Below are 22,007 nucleotides of genomic sequence, written 5' to 3'. Positions count from 1 at the left end.
ACTATGACTTTTTTCATGATTTTGGACGACATACTATACTGTGACTTTTTTTCATGATTTTGGACGACATGCTATACTATGACTTTTTTCATGATTTTGGACGACATGCTATACTATGACTTTTTTCATGATTTTGGACAACATACTATACTATGACTTTTTTCATGATTTTGGACAACATACTATACTGTGACTTTTTTTCATGATTTTGGACGACATGCTATACTATGACTTTTTTCATGATTTTGGACGACATGCTATACTATGGCTTTTTTTCATGATTTTGGACGACATGCTATACTGTGACTTTTTTTCATGATTTTGGACGACATGCTATACTATGACTTTTTTTCATGATTTTGGACGACATGCTATACTGTGACTTTTTTCATGATTTTGAACAACATACTATACTATGACTTTTTTCATGATTTTGGACGACATGCTATACTATGACTTTTTTTCATGATTTTGGACGACATGCTATACTATGACTTTTTTTCATGATTTTGGACGACATGCTATACTGTGACTTTTTTCATGATTTTGGACGACATGCTATACTATGGCTTTTTTTCATGATTTTGGACGACATGCTATACTGTGACTTTTTTCATGATTTTGGATGACATGCTATACTGTGACTTTTTTCATGATTTTGGACGACATGCTATGACTTTTTTCATGATTTTGGACAACATACTATACTGTGACTTTTTTCATGATTTTGGACAACATACTATACTGTGACTTTTTTCATGATTTTGGACAACATACTATACTGTGACTTTTTTCATGATTTTGGACGACATACTATACAGTGACTTTTTTTCCATGATTTTCAACAACATACTATACTATGACTTTTTTTCATGATTTTGGACAACATACTATACTGTGACTTTTTTTCATGATTTTGGACAACATACTATACTATGACTTTTTTTCATGATTTTGGACGACATGCTATACTGTGACTTTTTTTCATGATTTTGGACGACATGCTATACTATGACTTTTTTTCATGATTTTGGACGACATGCTATACTATGACTTTTTTCATGATTTTGAACAACATACTATACTATGACTTTTTTCATGATTTTGGACGACATGCTATACTATGACTTTTTTTCATGATTTTGGACGACATGCTATACTATGACTTTTTTTCATGATTTTGGACGACATGCTATACTATGACTTTTTTTCCATGATTTTCAACAACATACTATACTATGACTTTTTTCATGATTTTGAACAACATACTATACTATGACTTTTTTCATGATTTTGAACAACATACTATACTATGACTTTTTTCATGATTTTGGACGACATGCTATACTATGACTTTTTTTCATGATTTTGGACGACATGCTATACTATGACTTTTTTTCATGATTTTGGACGACATGCTATACTATGACTTTTTTTCCATGATTTTCAACAACATACTATACTATGACTTTTTTTCATGATTTTGGACAACATACTATACTGTGACTTTTTTTCATGATTTTGGACAACATACTATACTATGACTTTTTTTCATGATTTTGGACGACATGCTATACTGTGACTTTTTTTCATGATTTTGGACGACATGCTATACTATGACTTTTTTTCATGATTTTGGACGACATGCTATACTATGACTTTTTTCATGATTTTGAACAACATACTATACTATGACTTTTTTCATGATTTTGGACGACATGCTATACTATGACTTTTTTTCATGATTTTGGACGACATGCTATACTATGACTTTTTTTCATGATTTTGGACACATATATCTATGACTTTTTCATGATTTTGGGCGACATGCTATACTGTGACTTTTTTCATGATTTTGAACAACATACTATACTATGACTTTTTTCATGATTTTGGACAACATACTATACTGTGACTTTTTTTCATGATTTTGGACAACATACTATACTATGACTTTTTTTCATGATTTTGGACGACATGCTATACTATGACTTTTTTTCATGATTTTGGACGACATGCTATACTGTGACTTTTTTCATGATTTTGGACGACATGCTATACTGTGACTTTTTTCATGATTTTGGACGACATGCTATACTATGACTTTTTTTCATGATTTTGGACAACATACCATACTATGACGTTTTTTTCATGATTTTGGACAACATACCATACTATGACGTTTTTTTCATGATTTTGGACAACATACCATACTATGACGTTTTTTTCATGATTTTGGATGACATGCTATACTGTGACTTTTTTTTCATGATTTTGGACGACATACTATACTATGACGTTTTTTTCATGATTTTGGACAACATGCTATACTGTGACGTTTTTTTGATGATTTTTGACTAAATACTATACAGTGACTTTTTTTCCATGATTTTCAACAACATACTATACTATGACTTTTTTTCATGATTTTGGACAACATACTATACTGTGACTTTTTTCATGATTTTGGACAACATACTATACTGTGACTTTTTTCATGATTTTGGACAACATACTATACTGTGACTTTTTTCATGATTTTGGACGACATTCTATACTTTTATTTTTTTAATGGTTTTTGACTTAATGCTATACTATGACTTTTTTCATGATTTTGGACAACATACTATACTGTGACTTTTTTCATGATTTTGGACGACATACTATACTGTGACTTTTTTTCATGATTTTGGACAACATACTATACTATGACTTTTTTTCATGATTTTGGACAACATACTATACTGTGACTTTTTTCATGATTTTGGACGACATACTATACAGTGACTTTTTTTCCATGATTTTCAACAACATACTATACTATGACTTTTTTTCATGATTTTGGACAACATACTATACTGTGACTTTTTTTCATGATTTTGGACAACATACTATACTGTGACTTTTTTCATGGTTTTGGACCACATACTATACTATGACTTTTTTCATGATTTTGGACGACATGCTATACTATGACTTTTTTTCCATGATTTTCAACAACATACTATACTATGACTTTTTTTCATGATTTTGGACAACATACTATACTGTGACTTTTTTTCATGATTTTGGACAACATACTATACTGTGACTTTTTTTCATGATTTTGGACGACATACTATACTATGACTTTTTTTCATGATTTTGGACAACATACTATACTGTGACTTTTTTTCATGATTTTGGACGACATGCTATACTATGACTTTTTTTCATGATTTTGGACGACATGCTATACTGTGACTTTTTTCATGATTTTGGACGACATGCTATACTGTGACTTTTTTCATGATTTTGGACGACATGCTATGACTTTTTTCATGATTTTGGACAACATACTATACTGTGACTTTTTTCATGATTTTGGACAACATACTATACTGTGACTTTTTTCATGATTTTGGACGACATACTATACTGTGACTTTTTTTCATGATTTTGGACGACATGCTATACTATGACTTTTTTCATGGTTTTGGACGACATGCTATACTATGACTTTTTTCATGGTTTTGGACAACATACTATACTGTGACTTTTTTCATGATTTTGGACGACATACTATACTGTGACTTTTTTTCATGATTTTGGACAACATACTATACTGTGACTTTTTTCATGATTTTGGACGACATACTATACAGTGACTTTTTTTCCATGATTTTCAACAACATACTATACTATGACTTTTTTTCATGATTTTGGACAACATACTATACTGTGACTTTTTTCATGATTTTGGACGACATACTATACTGTGACTTTTTTCATGGTTTTGGACGACATGCTATACTATGACTTTTTTCATGATTTTGGACGACATGCTATACTATGACTTTTTTTCCATGATTTTCAACAACATACTATACTATGACTTCTTTTCATGATTTTGGACGACATACTATACTATGACTTTTTTTCATGATTTTGGACGACATGCTATACTATGACTTTTTTCATGATTTTGGACAACATACTATACTGTGACTTTTTTTCATGATTTTGGACAACATACTATACTATGACTTTTTTCATGATTTTGGACAACATACTATACTGTGACTTTTTTTCATGATTTTGGACGACATACTATACTATGACTTTTTTTCATGATTTTGGACGACATACTATACTGTGACTTTTTTCATGATTTTGGACGACATACTATACTATGACTTTTTTTCATGATTTTGGACGACATGCTATACTATGACTTTTTTTCATGATTTTGGACGACATACTATACTATGACTTTTTTCATGATTTTGGACAACATACTATACTATGACTTTTTTTCATGATTTTGGACGACATGCTATACTATGACTTTTTTTCATGATTTTGGACGACATGCTATACTATGACTTTTTTTCATGATTTTGGACGACATACTATACTGTGACTTTTTTCATGATTTTGGACGACATACTATACTATGACTTTTTTCATGATTTTGGACGACATGCTATACTATGACTTTTTTCATGATTTTGGACGACATACTATACTATAACTTTTTTTCCATGATTTTCAACAACATACTATACTATGACTTCTTTTCATGATTTTGGACAACATACTATACTATGACTTTTTTCATGATTTTGGACGACATGCTATACTATGACTTTTTTTCATGGTTTTGGACCACATGCTATACTATGACTTTTTTTCATGGTTTTGGACCGCATGCTATACTATGACTTAAAAATGAAAAATTTTATGACATAAAAATGCCATTCAATAAAAGTCATAGTAAACTTGAAAGATAAATGTGATGCAGTATTTGGTTGCTGTAAAAATCCACAGCTGTGACACATTAGTCATTGTATATCGTATTCCCCTTTCATTGATTGATTTAAAATAATTAATAGATGGTGACAGTTCCATCACAATTGCATAGAGTCAGAGATTAACAGTCCAAAACACAAAGATATTTAATTTAAAATGATGCAAAACAGTAAAGCAGCGAAACAAAAAACTGACACCACTTCATGTTTGGTGTTTTTTGCCCAATTACCAGCTGAAGCTGTTCACCAAAATCAACGTTAATAAATTCCATCGGTTTACAATCATTTTTGTAAAAACCCATCAACAAGCCCGAGTTCACTTTTAATTTAACAAAATGTCCACTTTCACTGCAGGTCGTAACGCATCCATTCATTCCTCAACAGTTCAGCAGCACAGTACTAAAAGCACTGTGCCGTAAAATGTCTGTATGATGTCCTCCCTCCATCTGGTTCTTTCTGCTCTGAACAGTCAGTGTTGATGAGACAGAGGTTCAGGACAGCAGGTGAGAATGATAGTTGACATAACAGCGAAACTCGTTGGACAAGTTTTTGTTGTGTTTTGGTAGGAAGCTGCACACTCTCACATCCAGGAGGTCTTTGGCAAAATCCTGCATGACGGCTCCTGTGAAACACAACAGACCAGAAACAAAATCAGAAGTAAAAAGCTGCTTCAAAGGACATTAAGTGAGTTGTTGTTGCAGCTCAATTCCTCCACTAAAATTTAGTGGAAATCTTTCATAAATACAACCTCAAATTTGGTTCATGTTGGGCTCAGTAGGAAACAGACTTTGCAGAAAGTTAAAAACCTTTTATCTCACAATCGATGAAATGCTTTTAATCCAAATGTTTAGAAGAGCTTCTTAACTGCAGTAAATGTTGAATAACTAGTTGTATTTTGAAGATAATTATCTTTAAGAAAAACAGGTGCTTCTCTCTGTGACTTTCATAATACATAAGACTAACAAACTGGCATCAGACGTCCGAGCCCCCCGCCTCCTCTCACCTGTACACAGCAGCACTTTGCCTTTGCTCAGGTACTTGATGGTTTTGGCCACTTCACTCAGACACTCCTTGGACAGGTACGGCGGGTCAGCGATGACGATGTCGAAGCTCTGAGGAGCCACGCTGCCCGGAAGAGCCAGCGGCTCATTGTAGTCGTAGAAGATGAAGTCATCGCCATAGGAGGCAAAGCGGCGGTCATACTCCAACACGACAGCGGATATCCGATCAGAGCCAGCCACCACGCCCTGCTTCAACTTCTGGTACACACTGGGCGCGCTCACACACGCTATCCTGCAGCGAAAGGACACGTTAAGACATATATTAGAGATCAGGCTTAAATTTGGGGTTTGTTGCTCTGTGGTCAAACAAACTGAGGACGTCCTTCTACAGCTGCCATTTTGCAGGTTTAATTGTAGTCAGTGGTGAAATGTAACTAGTATATTAAGTATATTTACTCAAGTATTGTACTTAAACACAAATTTGAGGTCCTTGTAGTTTACTTGAGTATTCCGATTTTATGCTACTTGTCGTACTGATATAGTTTAGTGTCTTGTAAGCCCATGTGAGCAGGGCACAAATCAATCAATGTATTTTGACAGTGTGGTACTGGTACTTTCTACTTGCTAGTTAAATATTTCTGACACCACTGTCCTAACGTATCTGTCTCTGGTGTTTGCTCACCTCATTCTGTCCCTTGTGTCTTTTTCACACTTCTGTTTGTTAAATTGAAAATGTACAAAATAAAGGTTAAAAAAAAGTGTGTTCATCTTTTATTGGGAGCTTATGACACATTAAAGCTGGGGTAGGCAGTTCTATTTCTGCATCACTGGGCAAAAATCCCCAAATTAAACTTTGAGAATATTGGATTTCAAGTGGACTGAGAGAAAACTAGACTTGAAAAGCCTGATTCAAAGGCAGAGAGTCCTGCAGGGGAAGCTGCTATTCCAGCAATGGCAACATCTGCATACACTGCAGAGCAACCAAAAAGTTTGATGGACTTAACAAACAGAGAGTGTGACAATAAACCACGTGTGAAAACAGCAAAGTGTTTCAGAGATGGAGACAAAATGCTGCCAATAGTTGCTGCAGGAGGAGGATGTGTTTTCAGGTTCCAGATTTCTCTCTACCCCGGCTTTAAAATGAAGCAGTCAGTTCAATCAACATGTCGACGAGCTACGATGAGTTCAACCAAAGAGTGATTTATATAGTAGTAGGTGTGTGTGTGTGTGTGTGTGTGTGTGTGTGTGTGTGTGTGTATGTGTGTGCGTGTGTGGTTTTACCTGCCTCCCTCTCCAGCTTCACGTATGGCTTCCTCGGCTAACTTAGTCGCTGTCTCGTCAGTGTACCAGAACTGACTCATCCGCTGGAGGAAACACAAACAAACGTATCAGTGACACTGTGGAAACTTTAATCAACTTCAGAAACATTTACTTTAGGGCTATACCTTAAGACTACATGTATTATCAGTTAATTTTCCAATTCAACCATCAATAAAATGTCCAAAAATAGTGACACTGTGTCTTAAAATATCTTGTTTTGTCCAACAAAACAGTCCAGAGCTGAAATATATTTAATTTCCTTTTTTTTTTTTTTTTTGTTTTAGTGTAAAATACAAAACAGAAAGTGTAAAACAGTGGTGACTTTACGATGATAGGAACAGGAAGAAAACATCCAAGAACAGAAAAAAACACAAGGTGACATACAAAACAATAACAGAAAATAAATAAATAAAATAAATATAAATAAAAAAAGACAGAAAACAAGGTGATGTCCAGAACAGAAAAAAGGATAATGTGATAAAAAATACTAAAGAAAATAAAGCAAAAATAGCTGAAATAAAATAAAGACAAAGAAAACAAGGTGATGTACAGACCAACAACAGGAAAAATGATCAAATAAATAATAAAATAAAAATAAAGCAAAAATTGTAAAAATAAAGACGAAGAAAATGTGACGTACAGAACAACAGAAAAAAGATTGAAGAATAATTCAAATAATATCTTACAGCAGCACTTAAATTTGCAAAAACTTGTTAAATATTGTATGCGTGTTCGTGTGTATGATTACATTTGCATACGGGGGAAATAAATAACAAAATACAAGAAGTAATACAAATTGAAGAAAAGTAAAACAGCTGGGCGGTAGTAGCAGGGAAGGCATGAAAAATAATTACATGAATGAACAGCTGCTGTAGTGTGCAGGTTCAGGGACAGGGAAATGCATTAAAGATATTTAATTTGCAATAATATGAAACAACGCAAATATTCACATTTCAGAAACTTTTTTTGCATTACAAACAACTTCAACTGTTAATCATCTCTCTAAATAGTTAGTGATCAATTTTCTGTTGATCATTGTAACAGGACTTAACCAGGGTTCCCTCAAATGTGCAATTATGTGCATTATGAACTGGACTGTTACAGTTAATCTATATGTTGACTATGTACCTGTGATAAGCCAATAAAACACTTCTCCATGTCTCGTCCTCTGTGTCTTTTGGTTCCTTCACCACTGCTGAATCAAACCCAGAACTGATCCAGAGTCAGTGTTTCTGTCTCCTGTCACTGAAACCAGTGAACTCACCCAGTCCTCCTCCACTGCTCCCACAGCAAACTGGTCTGACGGTGTGGTGTCTCTGGTCTCATTGTAAAACTCCTGCAGGGCGGCCAGAGTGTGAGCGGACAGCGTCGGGACGTCGTCGTCACTGTCACTCATGGCTGAACGAGGACGGCGAAGAGGAAGTGTGCAGCTGCCCTTCAAGGATCTGGAGACCTGAAACTAAAAGATAAATATTGTTAGTGGTGACACTCAAGAAATAATTACACAATAAAGTAATTCAAAATTACACATATATAAAAAAAAAAACTACCTTGATTTAAAGTACTTTTAGATGTTTAGACGAAACACAAACACCACAGAGAGCACTGTGTGGGGCCACAGCAGTTCAGTATTCATGAGTCCATGTGTTAAATGTCCTTTTATTGTCCACAGACCGTCACAGTAAAGCTGTGTCCTTGTCTTCTGAAATAAAGAGTCCATTTCTCTCATCTTAGGCCTCGAAGGAAAACTCATCTTTTCCATTATAAAGAACTCCTTGTTTATGTCCATCCATTGTTTCAGGCTTGGAGGCTCAGATTTGCACCAGTTCTTTGTAATCGCTTTGTTGCTGGTAATAAACAGTCTTTTCCAAAAATACTAATCTTTTTTATTCATCACATCCTCCCTTATTGCTTCTCATAGAGATGGCAGTGTTCCCTGATACTGTAGTTCTGGGTTCATAGCCTGTACGGCACAGAGAATATATGACCTCTTGTACATGTTCTGACTGGTTCTTGGGACCTTCAGTCGATGCCCAGATGGGAGTACACTGGCAGTTTCCTGTATACAGCACTGTCAAATATATGGCTGAGTTGTTTCTGAGACTTGTCAATCAAATTCCCTGCAATACTGACAATCTTTATGACAGTCTTGAGTTTATTATTGCACCTGCACTCAGGCTGCCAAAGTGTTACAGTATTCAGCCGTCAGCCAATCAGCCTGGGGGAGACTCCACACAGGGATGTGTTAGAAACTGGTCTAACTGGGGTTTAACGGTTTGGGATATGGTGACAATTTAGACCGGTAATTGTGCAAAAGTGTGCAAATCAGGTGGGACAGGTGGGGTCGACGTCACCATAAATCCTACAGAGTTTAGTATCAGTTAGATGAATGCTGTGAAGGACTGTGCAGTGAGTCACAAACGGTGGAGGAGTGAAGCCGAGGCAGAATCAAACCCCGCATCTCCTCTGTGCTTCATCTGTGCGGTACTGAAAATATATTTCCATGCAGACATGTTTGTACTTTGTTCTTAAGTCCTGAATGCACCATTTAAACTTGCACCAGAGTTTTCTCCTCCACTGCTGATGAATGACTGATCGTCGGTGAATGAACCGACAGTTAAACACACAAAGAACCCGCTCATTAACACACACTTAAAGTCAATAAGATCAAAATGTGGCACTAAAATAAACGTACCTTATCACAAACTGCTCCAGGTGAGCTCCTCACCGCTGCTGTGTTGCGCACATGTAAGAAGTCGCACCATGATGACGTATCGCAAACAGCACGGTGTCCGACGAGGGACTAACGACACAGCTTCGAGTCTCTGTCTGATTACATAACAAGGAAAAAGGTGGCGTTTTCTCTCCACCTCAGTGTCTGTGCTTAATATTAAATAAGCCGATAAACACATAAGATGTTTATTCATCATCTATGAAAAAACTCTTTAGCTGTGTTCATTAATTTAGCTTAATCCTGAGTTTGGTCTTAAATTTAAGGATTATTACAGGAGGTTTGATTAATTTGGACACAAACTCTACAGTCTACTACTGTGTTACAGAAATCAAACATTAGCTGCAGTGGCACATTTATTTAAGCACTGTATTTGGGTACAAATCTTTAAGTAATTAGGCCAATACTTTACTCGAGTATTTTTTTAATAGCACTTTCTACTTGTCTTCCACTGTAATGTATTTGTCCTTCTTCTTTTTCTTCTTCTTCTTCTTCTGAAATCATACTTCCCATGGGTGAAAACTCACCAGACTTTGCACAAAGGTCCAGTCTCAACTCAAGCCAATAGTCCTGATGGTGGCGCTACAGCAAGCGTCTAAAGTTCAAAACTTTGAAAATTCATAACAAATCAACCATACGTGCTACAACTTCACAACTTTCATCAAACTGTAGCCCCAATACGAAAGAAACGTTTGTACATTTAAACCTATTAAAATTATGAAGTTCATCACTCTGGGTTTTTTTTTTTTCAAAAACTGTAAAACTTCTTAAACCTATCTCCTCCCACAATTTTTCTGTCTAGATGCAATATGTGTATTTTCAGATTTTTGTCTTAATAACTGAATTTTTTTTTTTACAGTGGTTTCAAATCTGCCTTTCCATGCACGGATGGCTGCTTTCTACACAACAGTGAATGGCTTACTCAATTTGTGAAGCCACTGTTGAGTTGCTACTTGCCAATTAGCTCAGAGCGGTAGATGACCGTCTTAGATTCCAGAGGTTGCAGGCTTGAGCCTCAACTGGTGCAGAATCCACATTGTAATGTAAACATTTTCTTGTGCTCCAGCTTATTGCTTAAAATTGCCTGAGCATGACTGATCACTGTGCAGCATCTTCAAGTCTTTTTTCTGCTAGAAAATCTGCCTTCTCATGCTTGAAAAGAAACCAAACTTTGCACAAAGATCCAGTGTCAGTACTTCAGTGTGAAACCATCTGATGCTTCTCACTTTGCACATAGCTCAACTAGTTAAACATCAGTTTTGAACTTATGGAGCAAATCAATCATTGTTACAAACAAATTACCAACATCTCCATGCTGTCTAGATGCAATAGGTGTATTTTCAGATTTTTGTTTCGATAACTGAATTTTTTACAGTGGTTTGAAATCTGCTTTTCCATGCATGGACGGCTGCTAAACCTGCACGTCTGGCTTAGTCAATTTGTGAAGCTACACATGAACTGTCACTGACTAATTAGTTCAGTGAGATAGAAATTGATTCTTAGTCTCAGAGGTTATGAGTTCAAGCCTCAGCTGATGCAAAAGGCAGATTGTGTTGCTAAATTCCTAAATGTCTTCCAATTCTTCTGCTTTTTTTTTTCATATAAAAATTACTGTTAATTGGCAAATAATTTAATAATGACAACTAATTGATTACTTAATTAATCGTTGCAGCTCTACAGCTGAAACAATAAGTAAGACAGAAAATCTGCAAATATTTACAGAAATGCAAAAACGTTTCATGGTTCTAGCTTCACAAACAAGAAGATTTGCTGCTTATATTTGATGCTATATTTAATAATGTTGAGGTCTGGACTGTTTGTGGGTATGTTTCACTATTTTCAAAATAAACACCAAACAGTCGATTAATGGAGAAAATAATCAGCAGGTTAATTTATCATGAAAATAATCAGTTAAAAGTTCAATATGAGCTCCACAGCAACAAACTAAAACAGTAAAATCCTTTTTCATAACGCGTGAGTAATAATTATCTTGTGATAATATACAAAAGTATATCAGTCACTTTTACTTTTAATACTTTACGTACATTTTCTGATTACATACTTTAACTTAGGTAGCATTTTTAATGCACTTGAAACAGAGTATTTTTACAGTTGGGTTTTCCTCCACTGTCTCCACTTACTAATAAGCAGTTTACATTTGCACAACAATCTGGTCACAGAAACGTGACTACACTCAGGCCTCTATAAACAAATCCTAGAAGTATCAAATAAAAAGGAAAGGGATCATCATCATTGTAATGTCCTGAAAAACACAATTTCCTCAATTTTTATAACGTCTTATTCTTCTCTGATGCATGCCTGACGCTTAAAACATCACAATCTTGCACCCTCTTCTCTTGGAGGCTGCCTGGCCTCTCGCAGAATCTGCTGAGGTTAACTGGGCGCCACAGTCTGACTCTCGTCAGACTGCTGTCTTAGTTAAAGTCGTGAAGAAGTGGAATTTCATGCGCAAAAACATCAGAGACTCAGGAAGCCTTGCAGTGTTTAACACCAACCTTAAACTCTGGCTATAATCAGCAACTGTGTCATCACCAGTGATTGTATTTATAATACTCATTTATTAGCTCACGTTGATGGACATTTATGTGCCGTGCTGTCTTATGTAGAGTATTTGGTGTAATTACTTTAATTTGTGTGCTGTCTCTGCAAAAAAATAACGGTAAATAAATTAAATAAAAACATCTTACCTCAAAATAGACCTTCTCCACAGCAGACATTTTGACATGTCACAGCAGGCAAAGCACAGGTGTATTTACTGACACTAATGATGGCTACATTCCATTTATGGGAGGCACTGATATTGTGCATGCTGGCTCATCTTACAGGGTCGCCTCATGGAAATGAACCATCCTTAATTTACTCAGTTTCACCCATGCTCTTCCAGCTACAAGACAAAATGTCTGCTGTGAAAAAGGCCTGTGCTTCATAAAACAAACATGACTGGTGTAAAGGAAACATCAGAGGCCAGGAGGTTTTATACAATAACTTTATGTACACTTTTACACTTCATTAACAAAACAGCCATTCTACAATAACCAGGATAGTGCTCTGAACGAGGAGGTCTCCAACATAATGCTTCGACAAGTGGCTCTGCTCCTTTTTATTTGGTTTGTTATTGCTGTCCTTCAGCTCAAACAGTCTCTGCTTCAATCCAGTGTGTGTTGAAGAGTGATGCGCTGCTGTAGAAAAATACTACTGGAAATTAAATCTGCTAAACTGTAGAGGCCCCGAGCCTTCGCGTGTCCCGCAGTACTACCATCTGAATAGAGAAAAAATACCAAACCGCAAAAAGGTCAAAACTGAGAGAGTCGCTCCCTCGTCATCTGAATTCATAAAATGTTCAACTCATACAACTCTTCCTGCCGTTCACCGGCATATAAAAACATTTCAGTCATGTTGTTGTTTTTGTCTTTGAACAAACATTTCTCTCGTGGTTTCTGATTTGAAAACTTTATATATATATATTTACACCCTTTAGTGAATCTGATTTTGGTTTTCTGTCGTCGCCAACAAATAAACAAATGCCCTCCTGTGCTGCGCGGTTCAGCAGCCCCAAAGACAGCCGAGGCCAGCCATACCTCTGTTGTCATGGCAACATCTCGTGCGTGTGTGTGTGTGCATGTGGATTTTTTGAGTGTGTGTGTGTGTGTGTGTGTGTGTGTGTGTGTGTGCATCCGCTGTGTTCTGGGCGAATGGCAGGCACAGTTTGTTGTCAGTTGATGGAGACAAAATAAAATCGCACACACACACAGAACAATCAACAAAACAAAGGCACTCTGGGAAGGATCGGGGCGGCGTGTGTGTGTGTGTGTCACTGTTAAAAAGAAGTGTGTGTGTGGTCGTCATGGCATTCTTGAAACAAAATGGCCCCTCTAATACTTTCAACTACAAAATCTCACACTGAAAAAAAAAAAAAAACTCCTTCAATTTTCAAAATCAACAACTTGTTTTACCCTCAGTATCACTCTGTGTGTGTGTGTGTGTGTGTGTGTGTGTGTGCAGCCTCCAGGTACATGAGGTGGAGGAGGAGGCAGAGACGCCGCAACATCAGCCGCCGCTGCTCTGCCTCCTCTCATCGTCATGATGGTCAATACTCGGTGACATCAGTCACAAGGATCCTCAGACTGAGTCCGTCTCTTCAGTCTCCATGGTAACCACATCATCATCATCATCATTATCATCTTCTTCGGGTCTGTCGATCATGCTGGAGGGGCGGGGAGAGAAACCAAAAAAAGAAATCCGAGGAGGTGAACACGGGGTAAACATTCAGGCATGAGATGGATCCCTCGGCAGGCAGAGAGACAGAGAGTTCCTCCAGCTGCCTCTTCTACCCAGAGTTCTTAGGGACGAAGCGGGGGCGTCTTTTGATTGGTTGCTTAAAAAAAACCCAAAACAAAACAAAGAGAAAAGATGATCCGAGGCGGAGTCAGAGTTTCCAGTGGTTATTTCACGCAGAGCAGGCCGCCCACGTTGGCCACAAACTCCTCCAGGCTCTTGAGAAAAGCGACCTTCTGCTTGCGGTCCATGGTGGGCGGCGTGCTGCTGGCCGTCAGCTTGTTGAAGGCGTCGGCCAGCCGCTGGTAGATGACGGCGTCTCTCTGTGAGGAGAGGAGGGTCTCAACCAGCTCCGAGTACTCCGCCTGACAGAGGACAAACAGATGGTCACCTCAGGGTCAAAACATTAAATAAGAGAGCTGATATCATCGGCTGATGTGTAACAGAAACAGTGTATAGGTAAGGTTAACTTTTATGTCCCCGAATGCATCATGAGTACAACAAAAGAGACATGTATCCAGTATCACACACTGTCAGGGGTAAATCATGGACATTAGTGGTCACTGCTAGTTAAGGTAAGTAACAGCAGACAGGACAACGATCTGTAACGCTTTTAGGGAGGCAAAACCTACGCCGTGATGGAAGTATCTGAAACCCAACATGGAGGGGATGTTGAGACTCTGAGACAATAGACGGAGCTTTAGAGGTGACGCTCTCTTTATACAGATGCTGCAGGTTATTGAAATAAACACCAGTGATCTTACAGTAAAACTATGATGCATGGATGACGATGTTCGTCCACTAGAGAGCACTGATAAATTGATAATCTGCAGAACTCGTTTTTACAGTTTTCAGCAGTGATGTGTGCACCCTGTTTAGTTTGTTTATGCAACAGTAAAATGTCCCGTTTTTTTTTACATATTGTCATCAAAAGTCTTTCATAACAAAATGTAAAGGAGTCTCTGTCATTTCCTGTCGTCTGTCTGCTGCTGACTTCATAATAAAAGAACAAAATATTTGTTTATACCATGGGTTGATGTGAAAACAAATATCAGCTGATGTATTATTATCAAACATAAACACTGACTTGTGCCTCAGAAATCATGTGTTGGCTGAGCTCTGTGTAATCACTGAACACTATGTACTGAATGGGTCAAAAATAAAAACAATAAAGATAAAAAAATAAATAAATCAAAATCAAGAAACCAGATTTTTGGGACAGGAGAGAGACCACTCATTCACTGAGGACGACTTTAAAGTGAAACACTGTAGATGGCTTTTTTTTTTAAATGGTTGACAAAAAACAAATTTTATGAAAGTTATGTTTTATTATTTGTGATGCCTTTAACAAGCGTTGTGGTGATGAGGGCTCAGTTATGTGCTATGACACAGACCAGCCACTAGAGGGCCTCTGGTGTCATTTATCTGCCTCCTGATGAAGACGTCTGACAGGTTATATTTCGGTGTCCTAACAGTTAAGAGCAGGAAACTTTCTGTCCGTCTGTCTAAATGTCTGCAAAAACCAGAGTACAATCATTCTGTATTTGACCAGAGGACACCTTTACTGGAGCCTCAGGATGTCTGTGTTCTTCACTCACCTGATGCAGGCACACGAGTGTGTAGAGGGCTTCTCCTGCCGCCACCGTCATCTCTGTGTTGTGTTTTTGCAGGACCAGCATGTCAAACACCAACTGGGGGCACAGAGGACGCAGCACATGGTGTGAGACGAGTTATTAAAACACAGAGGAGTACGTCCAAATAAATGTTGCAAGAACATTTTCACAGTTTACAATAGCACACTGTTAAAGAAATAATTTCACATTTTAGCAAATGAACTTATTCTTTGTTGCTGAGAGTTAGAGGAGATACCATAATATACCAACAGTTAACTCAGCTGCGTTCAAAAACTGACATGTTGTAGTTTTGAGGGGGAAAATGTGCCGACTGTTTCTCAGACAGGTGCAGTGACTTCTTGGAAAGAGAATAACATGATGATGTGTCCCAAACTGTCTTGTGTCTTACAAATCTTCAGCTTTCAGTATTTTAACTCCTCAAATGTGGCTCTTTTTTTTTTTTTAGCAATTTGTATCATTACGTTCACATTAATAAAACCTTTTTGCCTTGAGGGAAAAAAACACATGAACAACAACATACAACATAAAAACATGCATCACAAAAAAGCATGAGACACCTCTTTTTATACCTACATCCTTGAGGGTAGAGTGTGCATGTATGTACATGTTTTACTGCAGTGAACAGGTGTGGTTACCTTGAGGAAGTGACGAGTAGCGATAAAGAGAGGCGTGTCCTTCTCCTGGTTTTTCGCGCACTGCTCAGCCAGAGGAGACAAAGCCTCCAAACACAGCTGGCTGATCTCTGAACTCATCCTGAACGCACACGTTAAGGAAACTACACAATCGGTGAAACTCTTCTCTGCTGCTACATTAAAACATTTGGGTTTTTTAAATATCTTATATCCTCTCTACATCCAAGCACCTGCAACTTTACTGTGTGGAATAACTTTTTTGTAAATAGAATTTCTAGTCTGTTTACAACATGGTGACTTTTAAAGACCACTTACCTGAAAAGAGGAGAATATTGGTGTAGTGCATGTGTTTTCCATTTAACAAAAGAAACCAAAGTTCTCAGAAACTGTCTGATCAGAGATGAAAGAAAAGAAGAGTACAAGTCTGAGCAAACATTTCTGCCAACTTTCCGTACTTGACAGATTTTAATACTCTGTGTTACGGCCACATTTTGGTCAGTACCAAAAAGATATTGAGGCTCAACACTCAACCATCCACAAATTCTGCGCACACACACACACGCACACGCACACACACACACACACACACACACACAGGCAGTGGGAGGATACGAGGTCATTCCCAGCTCCAGGGAGAACATGAGGCTTTTGAAGAGGTCTTCCGGCAGCTGCGGGATCTTCTCTGGAAAGATCTCACAGATGAAGGTGATGAGCTTGTAGTACTGGTTACACAGGGAGGGGAACTGGGGAAACAATGAGAACGAGATCAGCAGGTCACACAACATGTCACTGAAACAGATCCAGAAATGTGGAGCCTGGAGTAGCGCTGCAAATTATGATTACGTTCATTATCAATAAATCTGTAGATCTGTTTTTGATTCATCGTTTGGATGAAATGACGTGTTCGAAATGTCTCGTTTTGTCCAACCAAAATTTCCAAACCCAAAAATAATAAACCCTCCTTAATGTAAGACAAAGAAAGGCAGCAAATCCTCATTTGAGAACCCGAAAGACCACATTTCTGCTTGAAATTGTTGATCAAATACTCGATTAATTGACTTATTGTTGCAGCTCAAACCTGCATCGTAAATCTGTCACTAAAAAACATCAACGTTTTGCAGTCTTACCTTGAGTAAGTCCTGAGACATGAGAGGGAGAACAATGTTGACACCATAAAGAACCACATCTGCAGCTGATACTGTCCGATTGGACGCCGGCGTTCCCTGGTCTTGGTTTCGAAACACCTCGTCTGGAAACACAAAGCAGTTTGAAAATTTAATCTCAAGCACCTGAGGCAACATGAACAAGAAGAAGAAGAAGAAGAAGTCCTCTGCTCTGATATTCTCATTTTAGTGGATATTTAAAGGCAGAGACATCGAGCAGACTCACCGGTGTCGCTGAAGTCGATGAACTCTTTGGAGAGCAGGTTTGTGAGCAGCTCCATGATGAGCAGCAGGTCCTGGTACTGGTCCTCCTCCGCTGTGGCGTCGCTTCGCTTCCTGCTCTGGTTGTTTTTGGAGTAGACTTGCAGCAGCGTCAGACACGCCTCGTACAGCTTCATGGACTTCGTCTGGATGAGGGGACAGAAGTGGCAGTGGTTAAAATCTCAGACAGCCACACAGGCCTTTTTTCATTAATTCATTCAACCTTCATCTAAATCTTGAGGAATCATTAAGGGCTTTAAGGGCCCTCAATTTCAGTGATGACTGAATTTATCTGCAGGTACATTGAAGACGTGTCACTCACCTCTCCCAGGTAACAGATCTGCTTGTGAGCCACTTCCACAAACACCTCGATGATGAGGTTAATCGTCTCCGGCGTGTTGCTGTAGACCTGAACGACAAAACCAACAGTCAGCTGACATATGTATGTGTCATGTAGATATTTACAGGGACTCTAATCACAACATTTTAAGGCCTCTTGCATTGTATTACTTTAACTTTAGAGTGTAAAGATATTTTTAGATTCCTATGAACTGTATCCAGAGTTTTGTTGACTTGTCTTTCAAGCTAGACGCTACGTATCAAATCAGATCGAACACCATCACACAGGCTGCCTTTCACTTTAACTCCGCTCTTACCTCCATGAGGCCGATGCAGCTGGACAGGAAGTCCATGAGGAACGAGAAGAGCGAGGCAACGTTGTCGATCTGCGTCGCCTCTGCGATGCCACACAGCGCCTCCAACGTGGCGACGATTTCCTGTTTGACGGCCTCCTCCTGGCTGATCTGAGCGAAGTTCTCCTGGTTGATGAGGTTGAGGAAACGCTGCTGGAGAGGGTGGAGCACCTGGACGGACAGAAACAAGGAGCGTCTGGTTAATTTATGAATCAAAATAGACTGTTGCCTTGAATGTGTTTGAATCTGTCTCCAAATTGAAGCAGCCTGGAGAAAATTCGGTAATTGACAAGGGCGATTAATCTCTTCTGGCAGGACTTAAAAGACACAATAGTCATTTTACGTATTTAACATTCTAAAAAATTATTATGGTTTTATGGCAGACCTGCAGCCAAACAGACTGAAACTTCTGACTCATCTTAGCCTAAAAGCCCAGACACACCAAACCAACATCAAAGAGCTGGTGACTACGAAAGCTGACTGTTTTGTCGCCTCACGTTGCCAGTGTCTCAGCAAAAAAAGCTGCACTTTAACACACCACAAACACTACAACCAACGGCCAAGTAGCACATATGTTCTGTCCCTACATGAGAGGAAGTAACTCTCCATTACAGCAGGTGGTGGTAGTCTGTATTCGTCATTTAAAAAAAAAAAAGGGGAAACTTGAAGACTAACGGGACGGATACAAGACGCAAGTTGGACAGTTAAACCTGATATTTAAAGACTAAATGAAGCTCAGTGTAATTTCAAACGATTCAAACCACCACCTGCGTCTATTAGTCTATTCAACTATAGATCCATCACCCTCCTTAAATCACACCATCTCGACGGGGTCTAATTGCCAAAGACTTTCCACATTTTTCATTCTTATGTGCAAGTTAATTAATACTCTTTTTACGATAAAAACGAGTCTCTCCTGATTTAAATATATTTTACTATGCGCTCGTGAACATGAACACAAACACAAACCGTTTCTGCTGAAGAGCTCAATGGCTAAATCAAACAAACAATCTTTCCTAATGTAACAAGTTTGTTTTGATCTCACTCCCTCTTGACATTAGTTGTTTGTTTACGTTCCTCACTTCTGTTTCTCTTCTTGCGAGCTCAGCTGAACTGCCAATCAGTCATTCCTCTCAACAATGGACTCCACTGTCTCCAACACGGATTTGATATACTGAATTGACCGCAAAACAGCAGTTATGGTCGGCTAGTGTCAACAAAGTGGGACACACCACAAAGATGAGGGTGATAGATGCTCACTGATGGCTAAAAACTGACTGACAGTAGACCGTCTGCTCGTTGTGTCAGGCCCCTTAAACTGTGTTATCTGAACTCACTTATAACAATCTGTGCATATCAAACTAAATCCAAGCTACTTGAGGATGAAAGTGATTTCTCGGTGCATGTAAGGGAGAGAGGAGGAATGTGGGGACGTAACAAAGGAGTATTTGATCAGTTGCTGGGTCCATCTCCTCCAGCAGAGCCTTCCAAGTTCAGACAAAGCAGCTGCAGGAGCCAACAGCTGCCGTCTCACTCGTAACACCCCCCCTAATTACTCTGGAGTCGTTGTGGCTTTGCACCCCCATTTACTACTGTCAGCCTATTAAGACAAAAGGCCTCCAGGATCACAAAAAGGATCATGTTATACACACGGGAAAAAGACTCGACGGGGGAATATTATCGACTGCATCCATCACTCCTCCTCTGATGAGACTTGAGTCTGCAGAGCTCTGAGGAAGACTTGTATTGTTTTGATGTACTCTGGTGGAGAAATAACCTCGACAGAAACTAAAGAAATGACAAGTTCTTTTTTTCCCCACATCATTATCAGATGTGAAACAGTTTAAGTCATGTACTCTGGTTGTTGGATGTTCCACCTTAATGGATTACTGCAGCTCTCAGCAAGAGGGAAATACATAGTTTTTAAGCACCTACCGTCATTCCAGCCTTGTTTTACACATTTCATTTCTTACCTCAGCCCAGTACTGCTGCTTGGCGTCAGAGTCCATGTGAGCAAAGCCTCCCAGAACCAGAGCTTTCATCAGCGTCCTCTGCACGGAGCTGGACAGCAGGTGGAGGGGAGGGCTGCGGGTGGCAAACTGCTTCGCCAGGTTCCACCAGCTCTCACACTGCACCACGATGTTCGCCCTGAACGGACAGAGGGAGGAGGCAGAGTGTCTGTTAGAGTCTGTGCTCGGGTAGGATCCACTTACATGTTTTAATTTTGGCTGAAAGAAAAGATGTTTCCCAAAATCTTCTGAGCACTCTCAATATCTTAACACAATACGATCCATTTGTCATTTCACCAGACAACAAGGCTGTTTATGTGGTAAACAGATCAATCAGACTTCTCTTCTTATATTTTTCTAATATCAAAAGGAAGCAAAGAGGCTTAAACCTATTCAGTCTTTAAAAATAACAATTCATTGATAATAAAAATGATTGCAAATTCATGTTCTCGTTGCAGCTCTACATCGCCTCTGTCCTCACCTCTCTTTCCTCTCCACCAGTGTCACCAGCAGCTCCACGGTGTCGTTGGCCAGCTCAGCCTCTGAGCTCCAAACTGACAGGTTGTTGATCACCTTCTCCAGAAGATACCCCACAATCCACTGGGCCCCCTCGGTGTCTGCACCGAACGCTGTACTCAGGGGGATGCTGATCTGAAGAGAGATGAGGAGAAACATCTGGTTAACTGTTGTGATGGGGAAAAAATACAATGACTGCTGACTGAGAATTTTACTTTGGTACTAAGTCAGTGCCAAAACTTGGAAAAAGTGACGGTACTCGGTTTTTTTCAGTATCCTAGGTACTGAGGATGCAATTCTTTCGGACCTGACAGGGCTGTGTACACGCCTGCAGGTGTTCTAGTCTGCTGTTAAAAGCCAAAGTAAGAAGACTGTCGACCAGCAGAGAACTACAAAAACAACATGTGGAAGATGGCGACAAGTGCAGCTGCATAAAACATTTCAACTTGTATTTTGTTATTTCATTGCAATGGGAGCACCACGAATTTATAGTCTGCTACAAACGGCAGCAGCATGGTGACGTTTCAACCAAACACTTTCAGTATGGTACCTTCGGAGCCAAGTATAACCCTTCAGACATGGTACCTAGACCCTAGTGTTTCCACCACAAACAGTAAATGTGGGCAGGGTTTGTTGTCACTCACTGCTCCGTCCAGCACTCACTGTATTTCCTCCTTTATCAGTCTGCACCTGGTTTATCGTCCACAGAACGAGGCTGCATGCCGACATGCCAACAAAAAAGAACAGGCTGCAGTGAGAGTCTCTCTCCATGGGATATTTAAAAATAGCCGCTTTGTGCATTTAGTGCCTCTCAGGCAAGCTCAGGGGTTTAGTGTTGCTGGAGCCCACAGGAACGACGCTCTTCAACACTTTTTTTTTTTCCTTCGAGTGAGGATTTGGATATATGAGGTTCACATAAGCCGATCGACTGTGATTTTCTACATGCCTAAAGTATCTAATGT

The 22,007-nt window shown here is 38.8% G+C and overlaps 2 protein-coding genes across 2 annotated transcripts in view; both read right to left on the bottom strand.

Moving 5' to 3' along the window:
- Positions 1-4,912: 4,912 nt before the first annotated feature.
- Positions 4,913-9,940, bottom strand: eef1akmt1 (EEF1A lysine methyltransferase 1). Its single transcript, XM_049595125.1, has 5 exons — positions 9,807-9,940; positions 8,376-8,570; positions 7,073-7,155; positions 5,794-6,083; positions 4,913-5,412 (listed from the first exon to the last, which is right to left on the bottom strand). Exons 2-5 carry the CDS (start codon positions 8,505-8,507, stop codon positions 5,282-5,284), a joined length of 636 nt encoding a protein of 211 aa, XP_049451082.1. The 5' UTR covers positions 8,508-8,570; positions 9,807-9,940; the 3' UTR covers positions 4,913-5,281.
- A 2,907-nt stretch (positions 9,941-12,847) lies between these two features.
- The window catches only part of xpo4 (exportin 4), an 87,976-nt gene continuing 78,816 nt past the window's right edge, over positions 12,848-22,007 (bottom strand). The window contains exons 15-24 of the mRNA XM_049595077.1: positions 21,011-21,180; positions 20,494-20,668; positions 18,485-18,691; positions 18,151-18,237; positions 17,794-17,974; positions 17,532-17,653; positions 17,017-17,147; positions 16,408-16,525; positions 15,737-15,829; positions 12,848-14,503 (exon numbers count right to left, since the gene is read on the bottom strand). Of these exons, the coding sequence (XP_049451034.1) occupies positions 14,306-14,503; positions 15,737-15,829; positions 16,408-16,525; positions 17,017-17,147; positions 17,532-17,653; positions 17,794-17,974; positions 18,151-18,237; positions 18,485-18,691; positions 20,494-20,668; positions 21,011-21,180 (1,482 nt within the window). The 3' untranslated portion in view covers positions 12,848-14,305. The remainder of the gene's footprint in view (positions 14,504-15,736; positions 15,830-16,407; positions 16,526-17,016; positions 17,148-17,531; positions 17,654-17,793; positions 17,975-18,150; positions 18,238-18,484; positions 18,692-20,493; positions 20,669-21,010; positions 21,181-22,007) is intronic.

The sequence above is a fragment of the Epinephelus fuscoguttatus genome, linkage group LG13 (assembly GCF_011397635.1).
Source record: "Epinephelus fuscoguttatus linkage group LG13, E.fuscoguttatus.final_Chr_v1".
NCBI classification, from domain to species: Eukaryota; Metazoa; Chordata; class Actinopteri; order Perciformes; family Serranidae; genus Epinephelus; species Epinephelus fuscoguttatus.
The sequence above is the reverse complement of the archived record's forward strand: the minus strand, read 5'-3'. Positions and strand labels throughout refer to the sequence as shown.

Coding starts and splice junctions, on each gene's coding strand:
- eef1akmt1 (XM_049595125.1), bottom strand. CDS start 8,507: ATGAGTGACAGTGACGACGACGTCCCGACGCTGTCCGCTCACACTCTG. Junction 7,156..8,375: donor GAGCAGTGGAGGAGGACTGG/GTGAGTTCACTG, acceptor TGTTTCCTCCAG/CGGATGAGTCAGTTCTGGTA. Junction 5,413..5,793: donor CAAAGTGCTGCTGTGTACAG/GTGAGAGGAGGC, acceptor TGTGTTTCACAG/GAGCCGTCATGCAGGATTTT.